General features: G+C 53.2%; 1 protein-coding gene; it reads right to left on the minus strand.

The window, feature by feature from the left end:
* Window positions 1-12580: 12580 nt before the first annotated feature.
* Window positions 12581-14748, minus strand: CHC_T00010108001 (Animal heme peroxidase homologue). XM_005711228.1 is given in 3 exon segments: window positions 12581-13037; window positions 13038-14732; window positions 14733-14748. The coding sequence occupies 1 exon segment, from the start codon at window positions 14730-14732 to the stop codon at window positions 13038-13040; it is 1695 nt and encodes a 564-aa protein (XP_005711285.1). The 5' UTR covers window positions 14733-14748; the 3' UTR covers window positions 12581-13037.
* Between the last annotated feature and the right edge of the window lie 507 nt (window positions 14749-15255).

The raw sequence follows: 15255 nt of genomic DNA on the forward strand, positions 1-15255 counted from the left end.
CGTTCGATGCGCTTCTTGTTAGGCACTTGGCTCACGGTTTCCACAGTGCCTTCCTCCATGGGCGCCGGGCTCACGGTTGCCTCAGCGTCTTCGTCCTTTCCCACCGAGCTTACGGGTGTCTCGGTGCGCTTGTGCGGGGTTGAGGGAAATAATATCGGTAAACATTCCCCTCCCCCGCCGGGGACAAATAGGGGCGGGTCAAGGTTGGTTTGACAAGACGGTTCACGCGACCGCGCGAACGTAACCGTCTTTACGGGTTTTTCGAACTACCCGAGCTGTCAGTGCTATTCGCTTGGCTATCGTTAGCTAGCGCGTCGACGGGCCCCTGGCCGCGCGGATGGGGACGGTTTCCCCATCCCGACTGGCCATCTTCTACGAAGTAATCGGATACTTCGTGGCCTTGGATTGCAACGTCCGGCCGTTGCAATATTCGAGGGGCGGAGAGAACGGGCTCCCCTCCGCCTCCTTCCGTGGGCTGGGGGTGCGTCTCACCAGCCCAATCTTGGAGGTACATGATGGCGTTCTGTACCCCTTGGGGCAACGGGGGTCGGCCCCGGTCTCCTCGCCCATCTCGACGGGGATATCGCGTATCCATCCGACGAGGGTCACGTCGATCCCTTTGATCGGTCCCCGGGTATCGGTACCCGCCTTCACGAGGGGCAAAACGGACGCCCCCACCCGATCGGCTCGGGTCACCTCGACGCGGGCCTCGGTCTGCCCGCGTAGACTGCTGGATGAGATTGCGCATTCCGGGGCGCGTCTCCATCTGATAGCGGTAGTTCCTGTACGCCGTGAACTGACGTTGTTCAGGCGACAGGAACGGGCACGCGTACATGGCGTGGCCGTACGTCCGGCACAGCCAACAAATGTACGCGCTGCCATCGGTCGACGCGAAAGTCGCCGCGTGGCGTGCCTCCTCATCGGTGAGTCGAGGCACGTTAGGCAGCCCGCGGTCTCCTTCTCGACGGGAGATATCCAGCTCGGCCATGTTGTGGTTCGGACCACCCGTGGCCCTCGGCGTGTGTGCGAACGCCGTTGCGAAGCTTCCGGTCGAGCCGGTGGAAGCTGGCGTAGGGGGTCGGCCCCCTGCCCAGTCGAAGCCTTGCGTGATGAGGACAGGGTCGGCCTGCCACTCATCTTCTCCAATGTGGAGGGCGGTCGCCGGCGAACTCGTTCCGTGCGACCTTGGAGTTCGGACTCCCTTCGCTGCCGGCTTTGGGTCCGGCAGCGGCAACCCGCGACGGGCGCGGTAGGTTGTACCCTCGGCCGTTGCGATACGGCGAATCGTTGAGAGTTCGGTCTTCTGTTGTCCGGGCAACCTTTGCATCGTCTCTGCCACTGCGGCCCGGGTCGCAGTGGACAGCCCGCGCACGAAGTAGTGCGCGAGAGCTTGCTCTGAGAACACGGCCGTGCATCGGAACGCGGCGGATTCCAGCCGGTCTGCGAACGTGTTCTCGGTTTCGTGAGGAAGCTGTCGCGCCGACGCGACAGCGTCAAACGCTTCCCCCAACACGTCGTTGGTTAGGTATCGTTTGATAAATTGGTTGACGAGACCAGGCCAGCTCGTGTCGTCGTGGAGCTGGCCGGCGCGGAGGCCGCGCATGGTGTAACTCGTATACAACCGCTCCGCGTCCCGCTCGAGGAAGTGAGCGAAGACACGGATTGCCACACCTTCGGTCAGGTGCTGGGCATTGAAGGTTATCCGGATATCCTTCAGAAACGGGAGCAACTGAATCGCGTCAGTACCGTCGAAGCTCTTCATCGTGGGACGGAGCCCACGGCAGCGTTGGACGTACTTCGCGATCCGTCCCGCGTCACCCGAGGTAACGAGCCTCGAGGTGTTGTCCAACCGATACATGCGGTAGTTCGCGACGGCGCTGAACTCCTGTATCATGGTGTGGACGGGCTCGAGCCCGGGTTCGGCGGGGCCCAACGTTCCGAACGGCGTGACGGACAACGTTCGGACGTCGACGGGGCCGGGATACGCGGTAAGATCCGCTGGCTGGTAGCCGCCCCAGCGAGGATCGAAGGGGAGAATCGGTTCCCCTGATCCGCGGGCGACTCCTCCACGGCCACGGTCGGGTTCGTCCGGTACCCGTCGGGACTGCCGCATGCTTCCGGATGCATACGGCAGGGCTTGAGTCTCGGACGCGAAGTTCGCGTCCGCTGTCGGCTTGATGTCCTCCGCCCTCCGACTGGTGACGGCTCCAGTCGGGGGCCACTCCTGCGCTCCGGATGCGCCCGGAGGAACAGTGGCACCGGGCCCACTCGAGGGGGCTCCGGGCGGCCTCTCGGCCGAGGTCTGTTCCATCTCACGGGCACGGCGGCGCGTTGAGTTGAGCTCCGCCGCCATGTGCGCGAACGCTCCCATCTGTTCGGCTGATGGGAGGGGTTGCGGGTTGCGTCAGACCCCGGAGTTTGCACTCGCGGGTCGACCCGCAACGTCCACGGCGGGGGAATCGATGCGCGCCTCTTCGACCAGTACCAAACGGAACTGTAGCTGGTCGACGAGAGCGCGCAGGTTCTCCAAGGACTGAGTTACGCGCTCAAACCTTCCTTCGCGGAGGGAGCGCAACTCATCCATACAGCGGGCGTAGACGCTGTCGGAGACGTCGATACGGAGGGATGTTCGGACATCTTCGATATACTCCGCGATGCGATCGTACATCGCGCGAGCGCGTCCTTCGGAGAAGTCGGGCGACGGTTCGCGGTCTCGGGGACCAGCGTCGCCGTCGCCGACTCGGACGCGGAGCGCGGCCTCTCGCACATCGGCCGGCTCCGAGCGAATCGAGGTGGGATATTCGCCACTCATCTCGACGCGTACGGACGCGGAGGTAAACGATAGTCTTCTCGGTTCGATCGTGAGAGTCTTCTAGGTCGGGAGACCACTGTAGTATAATCACCCCCAACGACGAGGGGGGTGAGTACTGACAGTTCGGAAAGACCCCGATCGGCGGGAAGACAGAAGCACGGCCCACCCACGGTACCGAGCACGGGCTCGAGGTAGCGGTGGTAGAGCGGGATCGGTGAGGACGCGCGCACGCGCGAGCGGTTCTACGCCTCGACGCCCCGGAGCGGTACTGGGTGACGATCCAGTACCGACGGGCGGAGGTGGAGCCGGCTCGTGGGCGTGCTACGCGCGTCCTCAACCCGCGCGCGGTGCTACTCCTAGGTAAAACGGACGGAAGTACCTAAAAGTAAGCGGGCGGACCAAGGTGGAGGATCCTTGACAAGTCCGTTCTTGTCGTCCTCCACCGCCGGCGGTCCGCTCATATTTAATGTACATTGTAGTCTATCATAACTCTACAGTAGTGCCGGTCTACCGACACTGTAACGCTGTCAGCCGGCGGGGCTGACAGTCCACGTGTAGTACGCGTCCCGTACACGTGGACGACACGTGTGTGCGCGCATGGCTGTAAGGCTCGTTGCCTTACTGTCCCTGATCCAATTCTAATCTAATTTCCGTTTGGGGTTATACCACAGATATGTAGTGAAATACGCACCTGAAAAGGGGGGTGAAAAGAAAGGAAAATATTTGGATATGAAAAGTAGTCCGGGTTGGGGGACACACATGTGAATAACTGCATTGTTTTAATTTTTAATTATTTTATTTTATTTAGTTAATTAGTTGGCATTAATTTTGCTGACACTAGATTAGATCTGGGATCTAGCGCCGCGAGCTACTGTAGTGGCTCCGGCGGGGCGATATATACCTTAGCCCGCTGACCGCCAAGTCAGTAACCCGAGTTGCCGGAGTTGAATGTCGCCTTGGTCGAAGTCCGTCTCTACCAAGACGCTCCCTTTTACCTAAGCCTACGGCATCCTTCAGCGCTCGGGGGTCCCATTCCTTTTTCTTTTATTTCCCTATGCTTTTCTATCTCTACCTCTATCTTTCCCTTAATTGTGTTGGTTCCACTGCAGTTGGTTGCGACCGATCCGGTGTAGGTGTTTTAGCCATCGGGTAACACGTTGTGTAGCGCTGCTACTGTTTCAAGTTCCGTCGGAAGGCTGTTGCAACGACGCCTCCGTCGAAGGTCTTACTGTATAAGACAGAGTTGGTACCACCTACCGCGATTGCGATCGCGCTGGTGAGGGTGTTTTATCCATCGGGCAACACGTCGGTAGTAGCGTTGCTACACGGTTACGATCCCGTCGGGTAGTGCTGAACAAGCACTTGTCGAAGACCTTGAATTATACCCAAGGTGCTGAAGACGCTCGTCTAGCATTGGCCTTACAACCCAGCGAACCGCGGTTACATCCTCGTGTACAAGCCCAACCCGCACTCGCCGAGCGCTCAACTCTTCACAAGTCTCTACCACCATTATCCTCCTGGGCCGGGCATCTTTCGTTACCCCCCCGTCGGAGTTGAGCTACCGTGGGCCGCAAGCCCACACAAGGGGAAAGGGAGTCTCGAACGCTCCGTAGGGCGTGCCATCGGCAGTGGTTGTTGCTGTTGTTGTTTTTCTTCTTTTTGTTTGACCGTCGGACTGCGTTCGTGGCCTGCCAGGCACATTGCACTACAGAAACAGGGGCCTTGTTCTTTCCCGCGACACTCGTGGCACTCTTAATTGATTGGCGTCCACTTGCTGCTGCAGTTACATGGTCCAGGACGTTGTCAGAAGTCATGACCTCCCCATACGTAGTGTCTACATACCTCCGAGGCTTCACTACAGCGCTTCTACCGAGCACAGTGTCACGCAGCGCAGCTCGCTTCTGCAAAAAGAGGGCGGCGAGCTGCTCGCTTCCAAGAATTTTGGTTCTGTAGTCTGGGCCTCTCGGCCTTGACAAGGACAACAGTCTAGAAGCATTCAGCGGCCACAATCCTGCGCGAGCAAACCCAACCTTGATGTTTTTCATTGGAAACTTTTTATTAAATGCCTCTCCTATCAAAGAACACACATCAAAAACCCCAAATGCCTTGGAATTTCGCGTGTCAATGGCATTCACTAATTTGTTCAAACGCGTTTTGAAGGTATCGAAAACAACGCAGTCAAGCGGTTGCGTCTCCGCAAAAGTATGAGCAGGAAGAGTGTGTACCACAATGTTGCTATCTCGGAAGTACTGAAGTACTGGAAATGATAAATGACCACGATATCCACCATAAACTAGCAAAAATTCGCCCTCCCATTGTTAGGTCTGTTACGCTTCGGACAAACTCTCTAGCCCAATTGTTGAAATGAATTGAGTCCACAGCCCCCAGCTCAGAGCGCGGCGCCATGACTGCTCCGCGACGCAGTTTGTCAAGTGGGGACTCCGTAGTTACTCTACCATCTCTTGTGTACATCTGCTATGGTATGCGCTTGCCTTTAAGGTCAAAAAGGCATGTGGCAACCGCACCGCTTGCAGAGATGGCAGGCATTAACGTGATGCGATCTTAGTAGGCGAAGCGACCGACTTGGTCATCTGTAGGAGCCTGAGGAGAAGTATACCGCTTCCGTTGTGAATATTCGAATATGTCTCTGTGGCGTCACCCCACATTCGTCAAGATTAAAATGGCGATCGGCGTCAATGCGGTGCTCATGCATGAGCGTTCCAAGCTTGCCGAAGTGCTCGGAGAGAACTTCGCCACTACAAGCAGAAAATCTAATTGCCTCCTCTAAGTGCCTCCTGTCGGGTCGGCCTCGTTAATGTGATTTGGCTTTTGTACCAGGTTCGAAAGCCGCGAAGCCATTTTGCACCAGGCCTTCCATCTCTGAAGGGAAGCGAGAGACGGCGAGCAGGCGCCATGAAGCGTACAATTATGGCTCCGACCTTAGCCACGTGCTCGTTGCTGAGAGGCGTTCCTTCTTCTGCCAGCTTTTTTAAAAGTCCAACAACCATGAGCTCTTCGTTTGGATTGAGAGGCCGAGGGCGGCCGACTGGTGCATGGTGGGTATCGCTCTGGCCCTGGAGCGCGTATTGCAGAGCCGAATGCGTAATTCCGCTCCACGCTGCCGCCTTTCTGATGCTCATTCCACCTGAGGCTATGTGCGCCATGGCTGACTGGCGCCTGGCCTGGCAAGTTCTCCGTAGGGGTAGGGTGGCTAGAATCATAATCGCAAGGCTTGAAATGCGAGAATTGGTCAGGAAGAGCACTTATCCGAACTGGTGTAGACTTACGAGAAGGAGTGGGTCCTGTGAGCAATAAAGAAAAGCCCGTTCATTTTGAAGCGCTACTACTCGCGGCAAATTGTGTCCCCGCGAAAACGTGAGAAGACTTCTTATGGTGCGTTTGTGCGTAAACTCAGTTGGTGATAATTGTTTTTAAATGTATCCACAAGTTTCAGGGATATGTCGATGGAAATGGAGCTGATGGGTGAATGAGAGTCAGTTTCGGACACACGATTCTGGAGTTTTAGTAATTATATGGAAAAATTGGGGCAGCCGTTGAATTGGGACGCTGACCCAAAATATCGGCAACTCCCCTTTACTGTACCTGTACAAATACGCCTCCCTATTGACAGCTTTTCCTGTGTGGTCAGAATGGTTCGGTAGGGCCAACGAGCTCCACGCCAAACAGGAAGATTGGAAATGCGCTGTCTCGTGCTGTATTTGGAGATTCCAGGACTTTAACGGATATACAGAGTAAAGTTTCAATATGGTGAACCGAAATGTGGCACTTCCGAGCAACCCACTGAGATCGCCATACAGTAGGCACCCCTCAATAGTTCGCCCCCTGTGTAAAAACAGGGTCCCGCTCAGCCTCTTGACAGTAAACTTTAGACTGTAATTAAGAGCTGAGCGGGACCGGAGCCTACTGTGCGTGAGGTGCACAGTACAGTACACGTCACTACAGTGCTCACCACGACCAAGAGGTCGTCCTCTTTGTAAAGAAACGGGGACTCTCTGAAGAAAAGAGTCCCCGAGGACGACCCAGTCAGCGCCAGCAGGGTCCAAAGGGGATCCTTCAGGCGACGAGGACCATGGTCAGACGGAAGGAGTGAGAACATGGCCAGAATAGGCATTTTAGCAGGGGGTTCAATGGAAAAGTTCGATTTTAGTGCAATCTTGACTATTTTACCTGAACAAAAGCGACCTTCTAGAGTTCTCGAAAGGTCCCAGTTCGGAGCGACGGGGACTTGGAGAGGCTGTCGCAACCACCGCTTAACAGACGGAGCCCACCAGCCGACTAAAAGCAGAGCGTCAATAGAACCTCTGAGTCAATCCCCGAACCAAACACCAGAATTTTCGAAAGTAAGTCCAAACCTTCTAGAACCTGTCCACGTGTCCATGAAGCACGTGAAACCCTGCCAGGACCCAAAAATGTGAACCATTGACAGAACGGACTATTAAGATCGCATTGCTGGCATAGGTCCTTTACTCAAAATGCCCGGAAATGAGCTTCTGCCGTGTTATCTTTCTCGTCTGCTCTCGGTAGGTATTTTTCAACAGGACATCTCTAATTTGCAACGCTCGACAGCAGAGAACCGAGCATGAGAACGGCAGCTTTGCTCCGCGAGCAATATGCGCAAATTCATAAAGTGCAGCATCGATCTCGGGATATTTAGATGCCTTGAGTGCTTTGAACTGTGTGTTGGATGGATTTTTATTCACAGCATTTAGAATTCGTACAGAATTCTTACGGATCTTTCGAATTGTTCGCAGATTGCAACCGAAACGAGTTGCTGCATCTCTCACGGTGAAATCATTACAGAGCTGGTGAATAATATATGCTTTTTCGGAGAGAGTAAATCTTTTCTGCATGCTTTTGACAATGGGTGCGGAGTTCAACATCATTGCGCGCAATGTGGACGGCTGCGGGGCGGGATGAAGAAGAGATTATACTCGTGCTCTTGAAGCATGAACAATTTAAGGGAGGACAGTAGCGGCCGCGCCGGTCTGAATAGGTACACGCGTACACGCTTGAGAAGCCGTGAGATCGTCAGAAAATCGAACTATTGGCTTAACAAACTATTCAAATGCGAACTATTGAGGAGCTCCCCCTGTACCGAGCCAGTTCACAGAGGCGGAACTGCTCATGTACACGTGTAGCCGTCGTACTGGTACAGCAAGACATTCTTTGCGATGCACGCATCGCGAGTCCTAGACGTTTCCGCGGAAAGAAAAAGGAAACAAAAAAAGGTTTCTATTGCAATCCCTGAAAAATATTGAATACATTACAGTATTGGGGTGTGACTGTACTCTTCTCACAGGCTCAATCTGTGACAAGGCTCAAATTGTGACACCAAAGTTATAATGCCGCGCCTCATAGTTTCGCGCATATGATTTTGCTAAACTATTTCGCAACGAATTAAATATATTCGTTTGATGAAACATATTCACATGCTCTTACAAACGGTCAGTTTTCTGCTCATGCCTTTTGCAGAGGTTTCCGTCGCTCTCAATAATGATTATGTGTTGCGCAACATTCTGAGAAAGAACATATGCCTGTCAAAGAACCCCACACCTAAGAAATCTAATAGAAAATTTCTCGCAACAGGAAACGCAGCGACGGTTGGCAATTTGCAGTCCGTTCGTGCTCGTTTGGAGGGGCGGAATCCTCCAAAAGCGCCCGTACCCAACGTTTATCACACTCAGGAATTTAATGTAGAGAATGATACTGCAAACAAAAACATATTGACTCTCAGAAACGTCTGAAAGCACAGTCTGCAGTGTCGCCTCTCGAAGACATAGTTTGCGACGACTTGCCAATTTCGCAATGGCCAAGAGCCCGAAAACAGCGGATGCAGGTTGAGGAAGGCGAGTTGTTGAGGACCCGCAAGCACATGGCAGCGTCGGCTTTGTTGGGTCTCTCCCATTACAGATGAAGCGTGCAAAACATGAACTTTCTCCTCGTCCCACTTTGACCCCGGCACACTTTGGAGACCAATTCTCCCGTCCAAATAAAGTCTATACGCTTGCGCTTGTGAGAAATAAATATGAGCAACTTTTCAGCAATTGGTTGCTGAAGAGTTAGACGGAAATTGATAAACTCACGAAAAATTTCCTCGTATACGCACGCCAGCCTCAGGAGTATGACAGGTATAATACACTGCAGGCTTCAACACTTGATCGCCCGCACGAGTCGATGCTAGGCCCTCATCGTGCTCGTCGCGTGGCGCTCCCACCGCCCGCGAGAAGCCCTGCACCCCCCGTCAGAGACGCTCCGCGGCTACGTCGCCGCCTGCCTCTACGCCGCTGCGCGCGCCGGCCGGGGATGCTCCTGAGCGCTCGCGGTGTCCCTCTCTCCCGTTGCGTTCCACCGTGCGCCCCCTACACCCGACCCGCTTCGTCGTCCTCTTCCTCATGGCCACATGCGGCACTGCCGACGGTGGCCTCGCATCGAATGCAATCACCCTCTTCATCTCCTTATCAATCCCAACTGATCCCTTCGATCCTCTCCAACTCCCCCTACCCTACCTGCAACCCCCTTCCACATGTCCCGCACATACACCCCTGCTCCCCAACCTATAAGGTCTTCATCCTCGACACCACCACCACCGGCCTCTCCCCGGACTCCTCCTTTCTATCCATGCCAGCCGTCCGGGAACACGACTCCCCCGCCAAGTCCTCTTCCCCTCGCACTTCTCCACCTATATCCGCCCCATCCCACCTCCCTCTGCGTTCGTCCCTCCCTGCAATCCGTCGACAAAATCTCTACCCCGACGGGTCCACATGCCCCGACGCCCCGCCCCCCGCCGCCGACGCACGCGCCTTCCGACCCGCCCCTGCCGCAAACGTCTCCCACACACGCCGCTGCCGTGCAAAGCTCAACAACAACTTCGACCGCCTGTTTCAGGCCGTCCCGCCCAAGTCCTTCGGACTTACCGCTGCAGCCCTTGCTGCAACATCCTTCCAGCGCCTCCAGTTGCAATTTAACCACCCGCGTTGCGAACCCCTCTCTCTCCGCCGACTCCTCTCACCGGCGGCCCTGCTGCACGCCGGCCCAGCCCGCATAATCCATTTTTTTCTCGGAAGGAAGCGCAATCGAGATGGAAGACACCTGCAGGCGCGCACGTCAGCATTTCGCGATAGTCCGATGACCGTGGCCTAGGTTTTGCTTTGCTCAGAAATATTTATTCGCGCTTACTGGTAAAAGCTTCCATCATGATTTTAAGCTTCTCTAGCGCGAGCTTGTGCAAGGCCTCACGTTCTCTTGCACCCTCGTCTCTATCTCTCTATCCCTGTCAATGCAAACAGCAGCGAAACGTTCGCGCTGCAAGGCTAACTGCTCGCGCTCCAATTCAAATCTTGCCAAGTCGCCCTCTTTCAGTTGGTCCCCAAACGCCACTAACTCTCCTCGAAAACCTGAAGCCATCATCTTCTTGTGCTTCGTACGCATCCGCGGAGTACCATCGGAGTCGCTGGCGCTATCGTTCCCATCGCTCCTGTAGTAATATGGTCTTCTTGAACGGAAAACCGCAAGTGTATACCACTTCTTCCCTTACGTTCATCGCCTTCGCCACTGCTTGACGCGACCAAACCCGTCTCTTCCTCTACAGTCGCCATGGCGCGTGTGCCTTGGCTTTTTTGAGGTGGGCGGAGGCAAATTGCTTGCGTGTGAGGTCGCAATGGTCAAAAATGTCAAGTTCCGGCGATTTTGCAAGACATCTGTCCTCAAATAGTTTCTCACGGCTCTTCACTAACTAGTGGGATATGGGGAATGTTGAGTTGACATCCATTGCAGAATTCGGCAAAAGAATTTTCAGTTTAATTTCTTTTGCTCACAAGTGCTGAAATCATTTCTCATTTCTGCAGGCGTATAGTCACTAATAAAGGCAATTTTCTTCGAATACGCACTGCATTCGCATATTTCTTATAATTTATTATGCGTCCCACATTGAGGCTGTGAGAAGGGTACAGTATAAACCTTTCGGGCGGGTTGGCGCCAAGACTTCGGTTCAACTTATGACCTGGGCAGTACCGAGTCGTACCCTTCTGCGAACAGCGGTGCGGACAACACCACCCCGTTCCCCTCATAAAGAGAAGTGAACACGTGTACTTTACTACTTTACAGAAAAGTTCATTACCACCCCGTTCCCCCTCACACCCCGATCCCCTCAAAAAGAGAAGTGAACACGTGTACTTTACTACTTTAATCTTTACGATGCACGCATCGCGAGTCCTAGAGGTTTCCACGGAAAGAAAAAGGAAACAAAAAGAAAAGTTTCTATTGCAATTCGTAAAAAATATTGAGTACATTACAGTATTGGGGTGTGGCTGTACAGTATAAACCTTTCGGGTGGGTTGGCGCCAAGACTTCGGTTCAACTCATGACCTGAACAGTATCCAAGAGTCCTCTGCGAACAGCCGTGCGGACAGCACCACCCCGTTCCCTTTCACAAAGAGAAGCGAGAAAAAGAAGAAACAGAAAAGAAAAGTTTATTACAGAAAAAAATTCAGCACCACCCCGTTCCCCTCTGTCAAAAGACAGGAGCACTCTAGAGGTGTGATGTTGTACGATGGCATCACGGACGCTCCTAGTTAGGTGATCTATTGTAGAGTGAATCTCTGATTGAATGCAGTATAGATCGTACGGGTTGGTAAGAAAGGAGGAAGCTAGAGAAGACCAAATGTCGGGGACTTTAGTGTCGCAATTGGGACAGAGTACAGCGAAAGACTGTCAGTTGGGAACAGACAGTACTCGAACTGTAGTGCTCGAGTACTTTGTCACTTGCGACTACCGCGCTTTGAGAAGTGTAGACCAAGACGATCACGAATAAACAATTGAAGCTTTACTGCTACATTGGCAGAGCCCTTCTGCGGGGACTCCGTAACTACGTCTTCACCCGATTCGCGTTCCGAGCTAGGAACGACTCAGGCTCCAGTGCGCCTGCGTCAGAATCAGACCTGCCTCAAGAAGGAAAAACCTGGTCATACAGTAGAGGTTTTCCGACACCCTCACACCCCGTTCCCCTCATAAAGAGAAGTGAACACGTGTACTTTACTACTTTACAGAAAAGTTCAGCACCACCCCATTCCCCTCACACCCCGTTCCCCTCATAAGGAGAAGTGAACACGTGTACTTTACAGAAAAAAAGTGAACACGTGTAATAACGAGTCCCCTTTTTTCTTGCTTACACCTGGACTAACGTCTAGGAACACAACGTCACTTGCTTTGACCCTGTGTGTCGACGGGCGACGTCGACGGGCGCATTCGGTCATCCAGAACTCTTCCCGTTGTGAATCGGCCTTCCCTCTATTTTCATAGGAAGCAAAGACGTATTGATAGCTTCTTAGTTGTTGATGGTTAGTTTCTAGTGTGCATTTAGGCCCCGACAAAGTGAACTCTTTTTTTTTTCATGCTTTTTATGTTCATTATATCGCGTAATTCATTCTAGCGAGTCTGGTTCACCTTAGAAATACGAAACCGTCGTTTCTTGGCCGAAAAGCGGGGTGACGCCTGCCTCACAGCCTTTCGGTTCACTGCACCGGGACAGTTCATCCTATCAGGTACATAGCTTATCGAGACTTTACTCTGTAATTGTGGGGTTCCGACTAAGGTTAATAGCTCAGGATAGTACACTGAGTAAAGTATGGTTACGAAGGCCAAAGGAAACACGAAACCGCTCCGTTCGTCTCATGACTGCTGGTAGTAATTACGTAAACATTTGCTCATGTCTTTCGAGCTCCAAGAAGAAGGCCAAGGGCAACAAATTTGCATATACAGAGGAAACCGAGGTGGAAATTGCAGTCAATTAGAACAGTACCTCATTTTTGGATCGCCGCGATGAAGGGACAATTTATTTTTCACCCTTGCAATGGGTGTTCCTGAGCGTTTTTCTTTGAAGCAGAGACAAATCCATGGTTCACTGGTGACTCCGAAATACCCAATTTCACAACAGCAATCAACTATCACCAGCTACCAGGGGCGAGGAAAATGCCGCATGCTGGCAACTGGCAGTATTCGGTATGGAAAGGACTTCGGTGCGTAGGCCTGCTATCATGACAACCAGGGCTTCTAACAGCAGCAATTCCTTTGAGGACCATTCAGCAGGCAATCGTCGAAATCTTGGGGGCAGGGGTTCGAACAGGTGGAGGGGGCAACAATTGTTTCCACCAAGCCACACACTCACCAGAACAACAAATTCGCTACAAAATATTGATGGTTTCCACGTTTACTTGACGAAGAACATCTTCCTTGTCAAATCGGCCGGCTTGATGCCGGAGTTTCTCAGGATGATTGCCCTGAACGTGTCCTCTTTCGTGAACAAAGCCCTAACCCTCGGGATCTTGTCCATGATCTGCATCGGGAAAAGCCCTCCCACCTGGTAGAAGAATCGATCCCCGTCTCGAAGACGACGGAATTCTGCTTTCCATACCGCAAGCATGGTCCTTCCCATCGACGAGCCAGGGGCCGGGTCTTCCGCAACGAGTCCCGGCCACGCTTCCAATCGAGATACCGAAGAATAAACACTCTGTAGCTTGGCCTGCACAGCTCTATTCTTGGTGATCTGTGAGTACCTGACGGCCTTACCAATTTTGAATCTCTCACGAATGGCGTTGAAGCTTGGTAACGCATGGTCTCGTCCCCTCTGAATGTTCAACGCGATGAGATCGATACCTTCCTCCTCTTCGATGCGAGTGAACAGAAAGTTGCGAAGCGAATCACGCACCTCTACATCAATTCTCTGCGCCCGATTGATAATAGCTCCTCGGAGAAACACATCAATACCATTACGCCTCACTACGTTAGCACCCCTGAAGAACATGGACTTAAGATCAAATGGTGTAAGCCGTTTGTTTCCTTTCGAAGCACGGTTCACGCGAAGGCCGACCATGGTGTGTCCTACACGGAACGCTGCCGTGGAGAATATAAGAGAAACAGTGGGATCAACATTCCTTTTGAATCCCTTGTATCTTGGCAACTTTGATCCAGTAATAGAGGGGTACCATTCCTCGAAGACGATCTTTTGAAATTCGGCGATGTTGATCTTGCGTGCCATCTGGAACAGCTCCTCGTCTTGCATCGTCGGGAAAGCGGACTTGAGTTCGCGGGCGATGCTGTTGTGCTCTCGAACGAAAATGGTGTGAATCGCTGTGAGGGCGGGATGCTCATTCGCTCTATGATCACCGGCGAGGAAAAATTCCGGACCGACCCTCGGGGCGTTGTTGAAGTTGGTATTGAGTGGCAACATGTTCTTTCTGCTTGTCTTCATAAGACCGCCCTTCCTAGTGCGAAGAAATCTCGCACGTTCTTCAGACGGACCGTAGACTGAGACCAGATCAAGGGCTGATGGAAGCGAATTTTGGGGCCGCTGCTCATTGTTGAGCTCTCGTACACGCACGCGACTAGATCTGAAGAAAAGAAGTTTACCCCTGTCTCCGTTGGCCGTAACATTTGCAAAGATGGGGTCATCTTCGTCGACATCAATGTGAAGCGGTTCTGACTTGTTAAGCGGCGTGGCGACGATGGAATGGTCGATGAATTGTCCGAAAAAGGTGGTTATCTCATTCAAGTTGCGCTTATCAAAAACATCTGATGAGGAGCTATGGACTGCGTTTGAGATGCGTCTCGCAGACGGTAGGTCGGCTCCCCTCGGGATGCGAGTGTCTCGACCGGTGAAGTAGGAAAATTGCGGGCGATTTGTGGAGCCCCAGAGCCTGTGAAGAGGGGGGCCAATGCTAGTGCATGTACCGTCAAAGGTGCGAAAATCCAAACTGCAGTTTCTTTCAAACCGGTCGGTGAAGATGGGTGACTCAGGCTGCACGGGTCTCAGCTCTTGACTGTCGACACCATTGGGTTTTGGTTGCTGGGCGAGGGAGAGGGGGAGAAGAAGGGCAAGAGCGGACAGAAGGAAGAGGGAGTTCATGGTGCGAAGGATAAAGATTCGTCCGGGGTAATGACATTTGGCGACGGAAGGGCTCGGACGGGAGCCTTTTGTACCGGATGGTGGGTCGCCGGCGGGGCACACGGGGGTGGGTTAGAATGGTGTTTGAGGTGGGCGCCGCTGCAGTGACAGGATATTAGCGCGTACTCTGAGAAGAGTGATTCTATCGAGACAAACGAATCAAAACGACAATTTGTATTGTGAATTTTATTTGGCCCTCCTGTCATCGAAAGTAGTCGCTCATACCGTATCCTCCTAGCGCGGATGAGGAACGGGAGAAGGGAGGGGGGGGGGGGGGGGGGGGGCGGGGGCACCGCTTCCACAAGCTTCCACAAGCGGAACGGTCTCATTCCTAAGAGAGGAATTATCCCCGACTGCCGTCGCCATCCTTTTCAAGAGGAACCGGTGCAGACGTGACAAATATAGTCGAAACACTATGAAGGCAATGAAGCAACCAAAGCGGCAGATATCTCCGAAGAATGCCGACAGACATGCCGTCACGAAT

Source organism: Chondrus crispus, genomic scaffold (genome assembly GCF_000350225.1).
Source record: "Chondrus crispus Stackhouse genomic scaffold, scaffold_79, whole genome shotgun sequence".
Taxonomy (NCBI): domain Eukaryota; phylum Rhodophyta; class Florideophyceae; order Gigartinales; family Gigartinaceae; genus Chondrus; species Chondrus crispus.

Bases quoted from the DNA above. Each gene is read 5' to 3' on its own strand.
- CHC_T00010108001 (XM_005711228.1), bottom strand. From the start codon at position 14,732: ATGAACTCCCTCTTCCTTCTGTCCGCTCTTGCCCTTCTTCTCCCCCTC.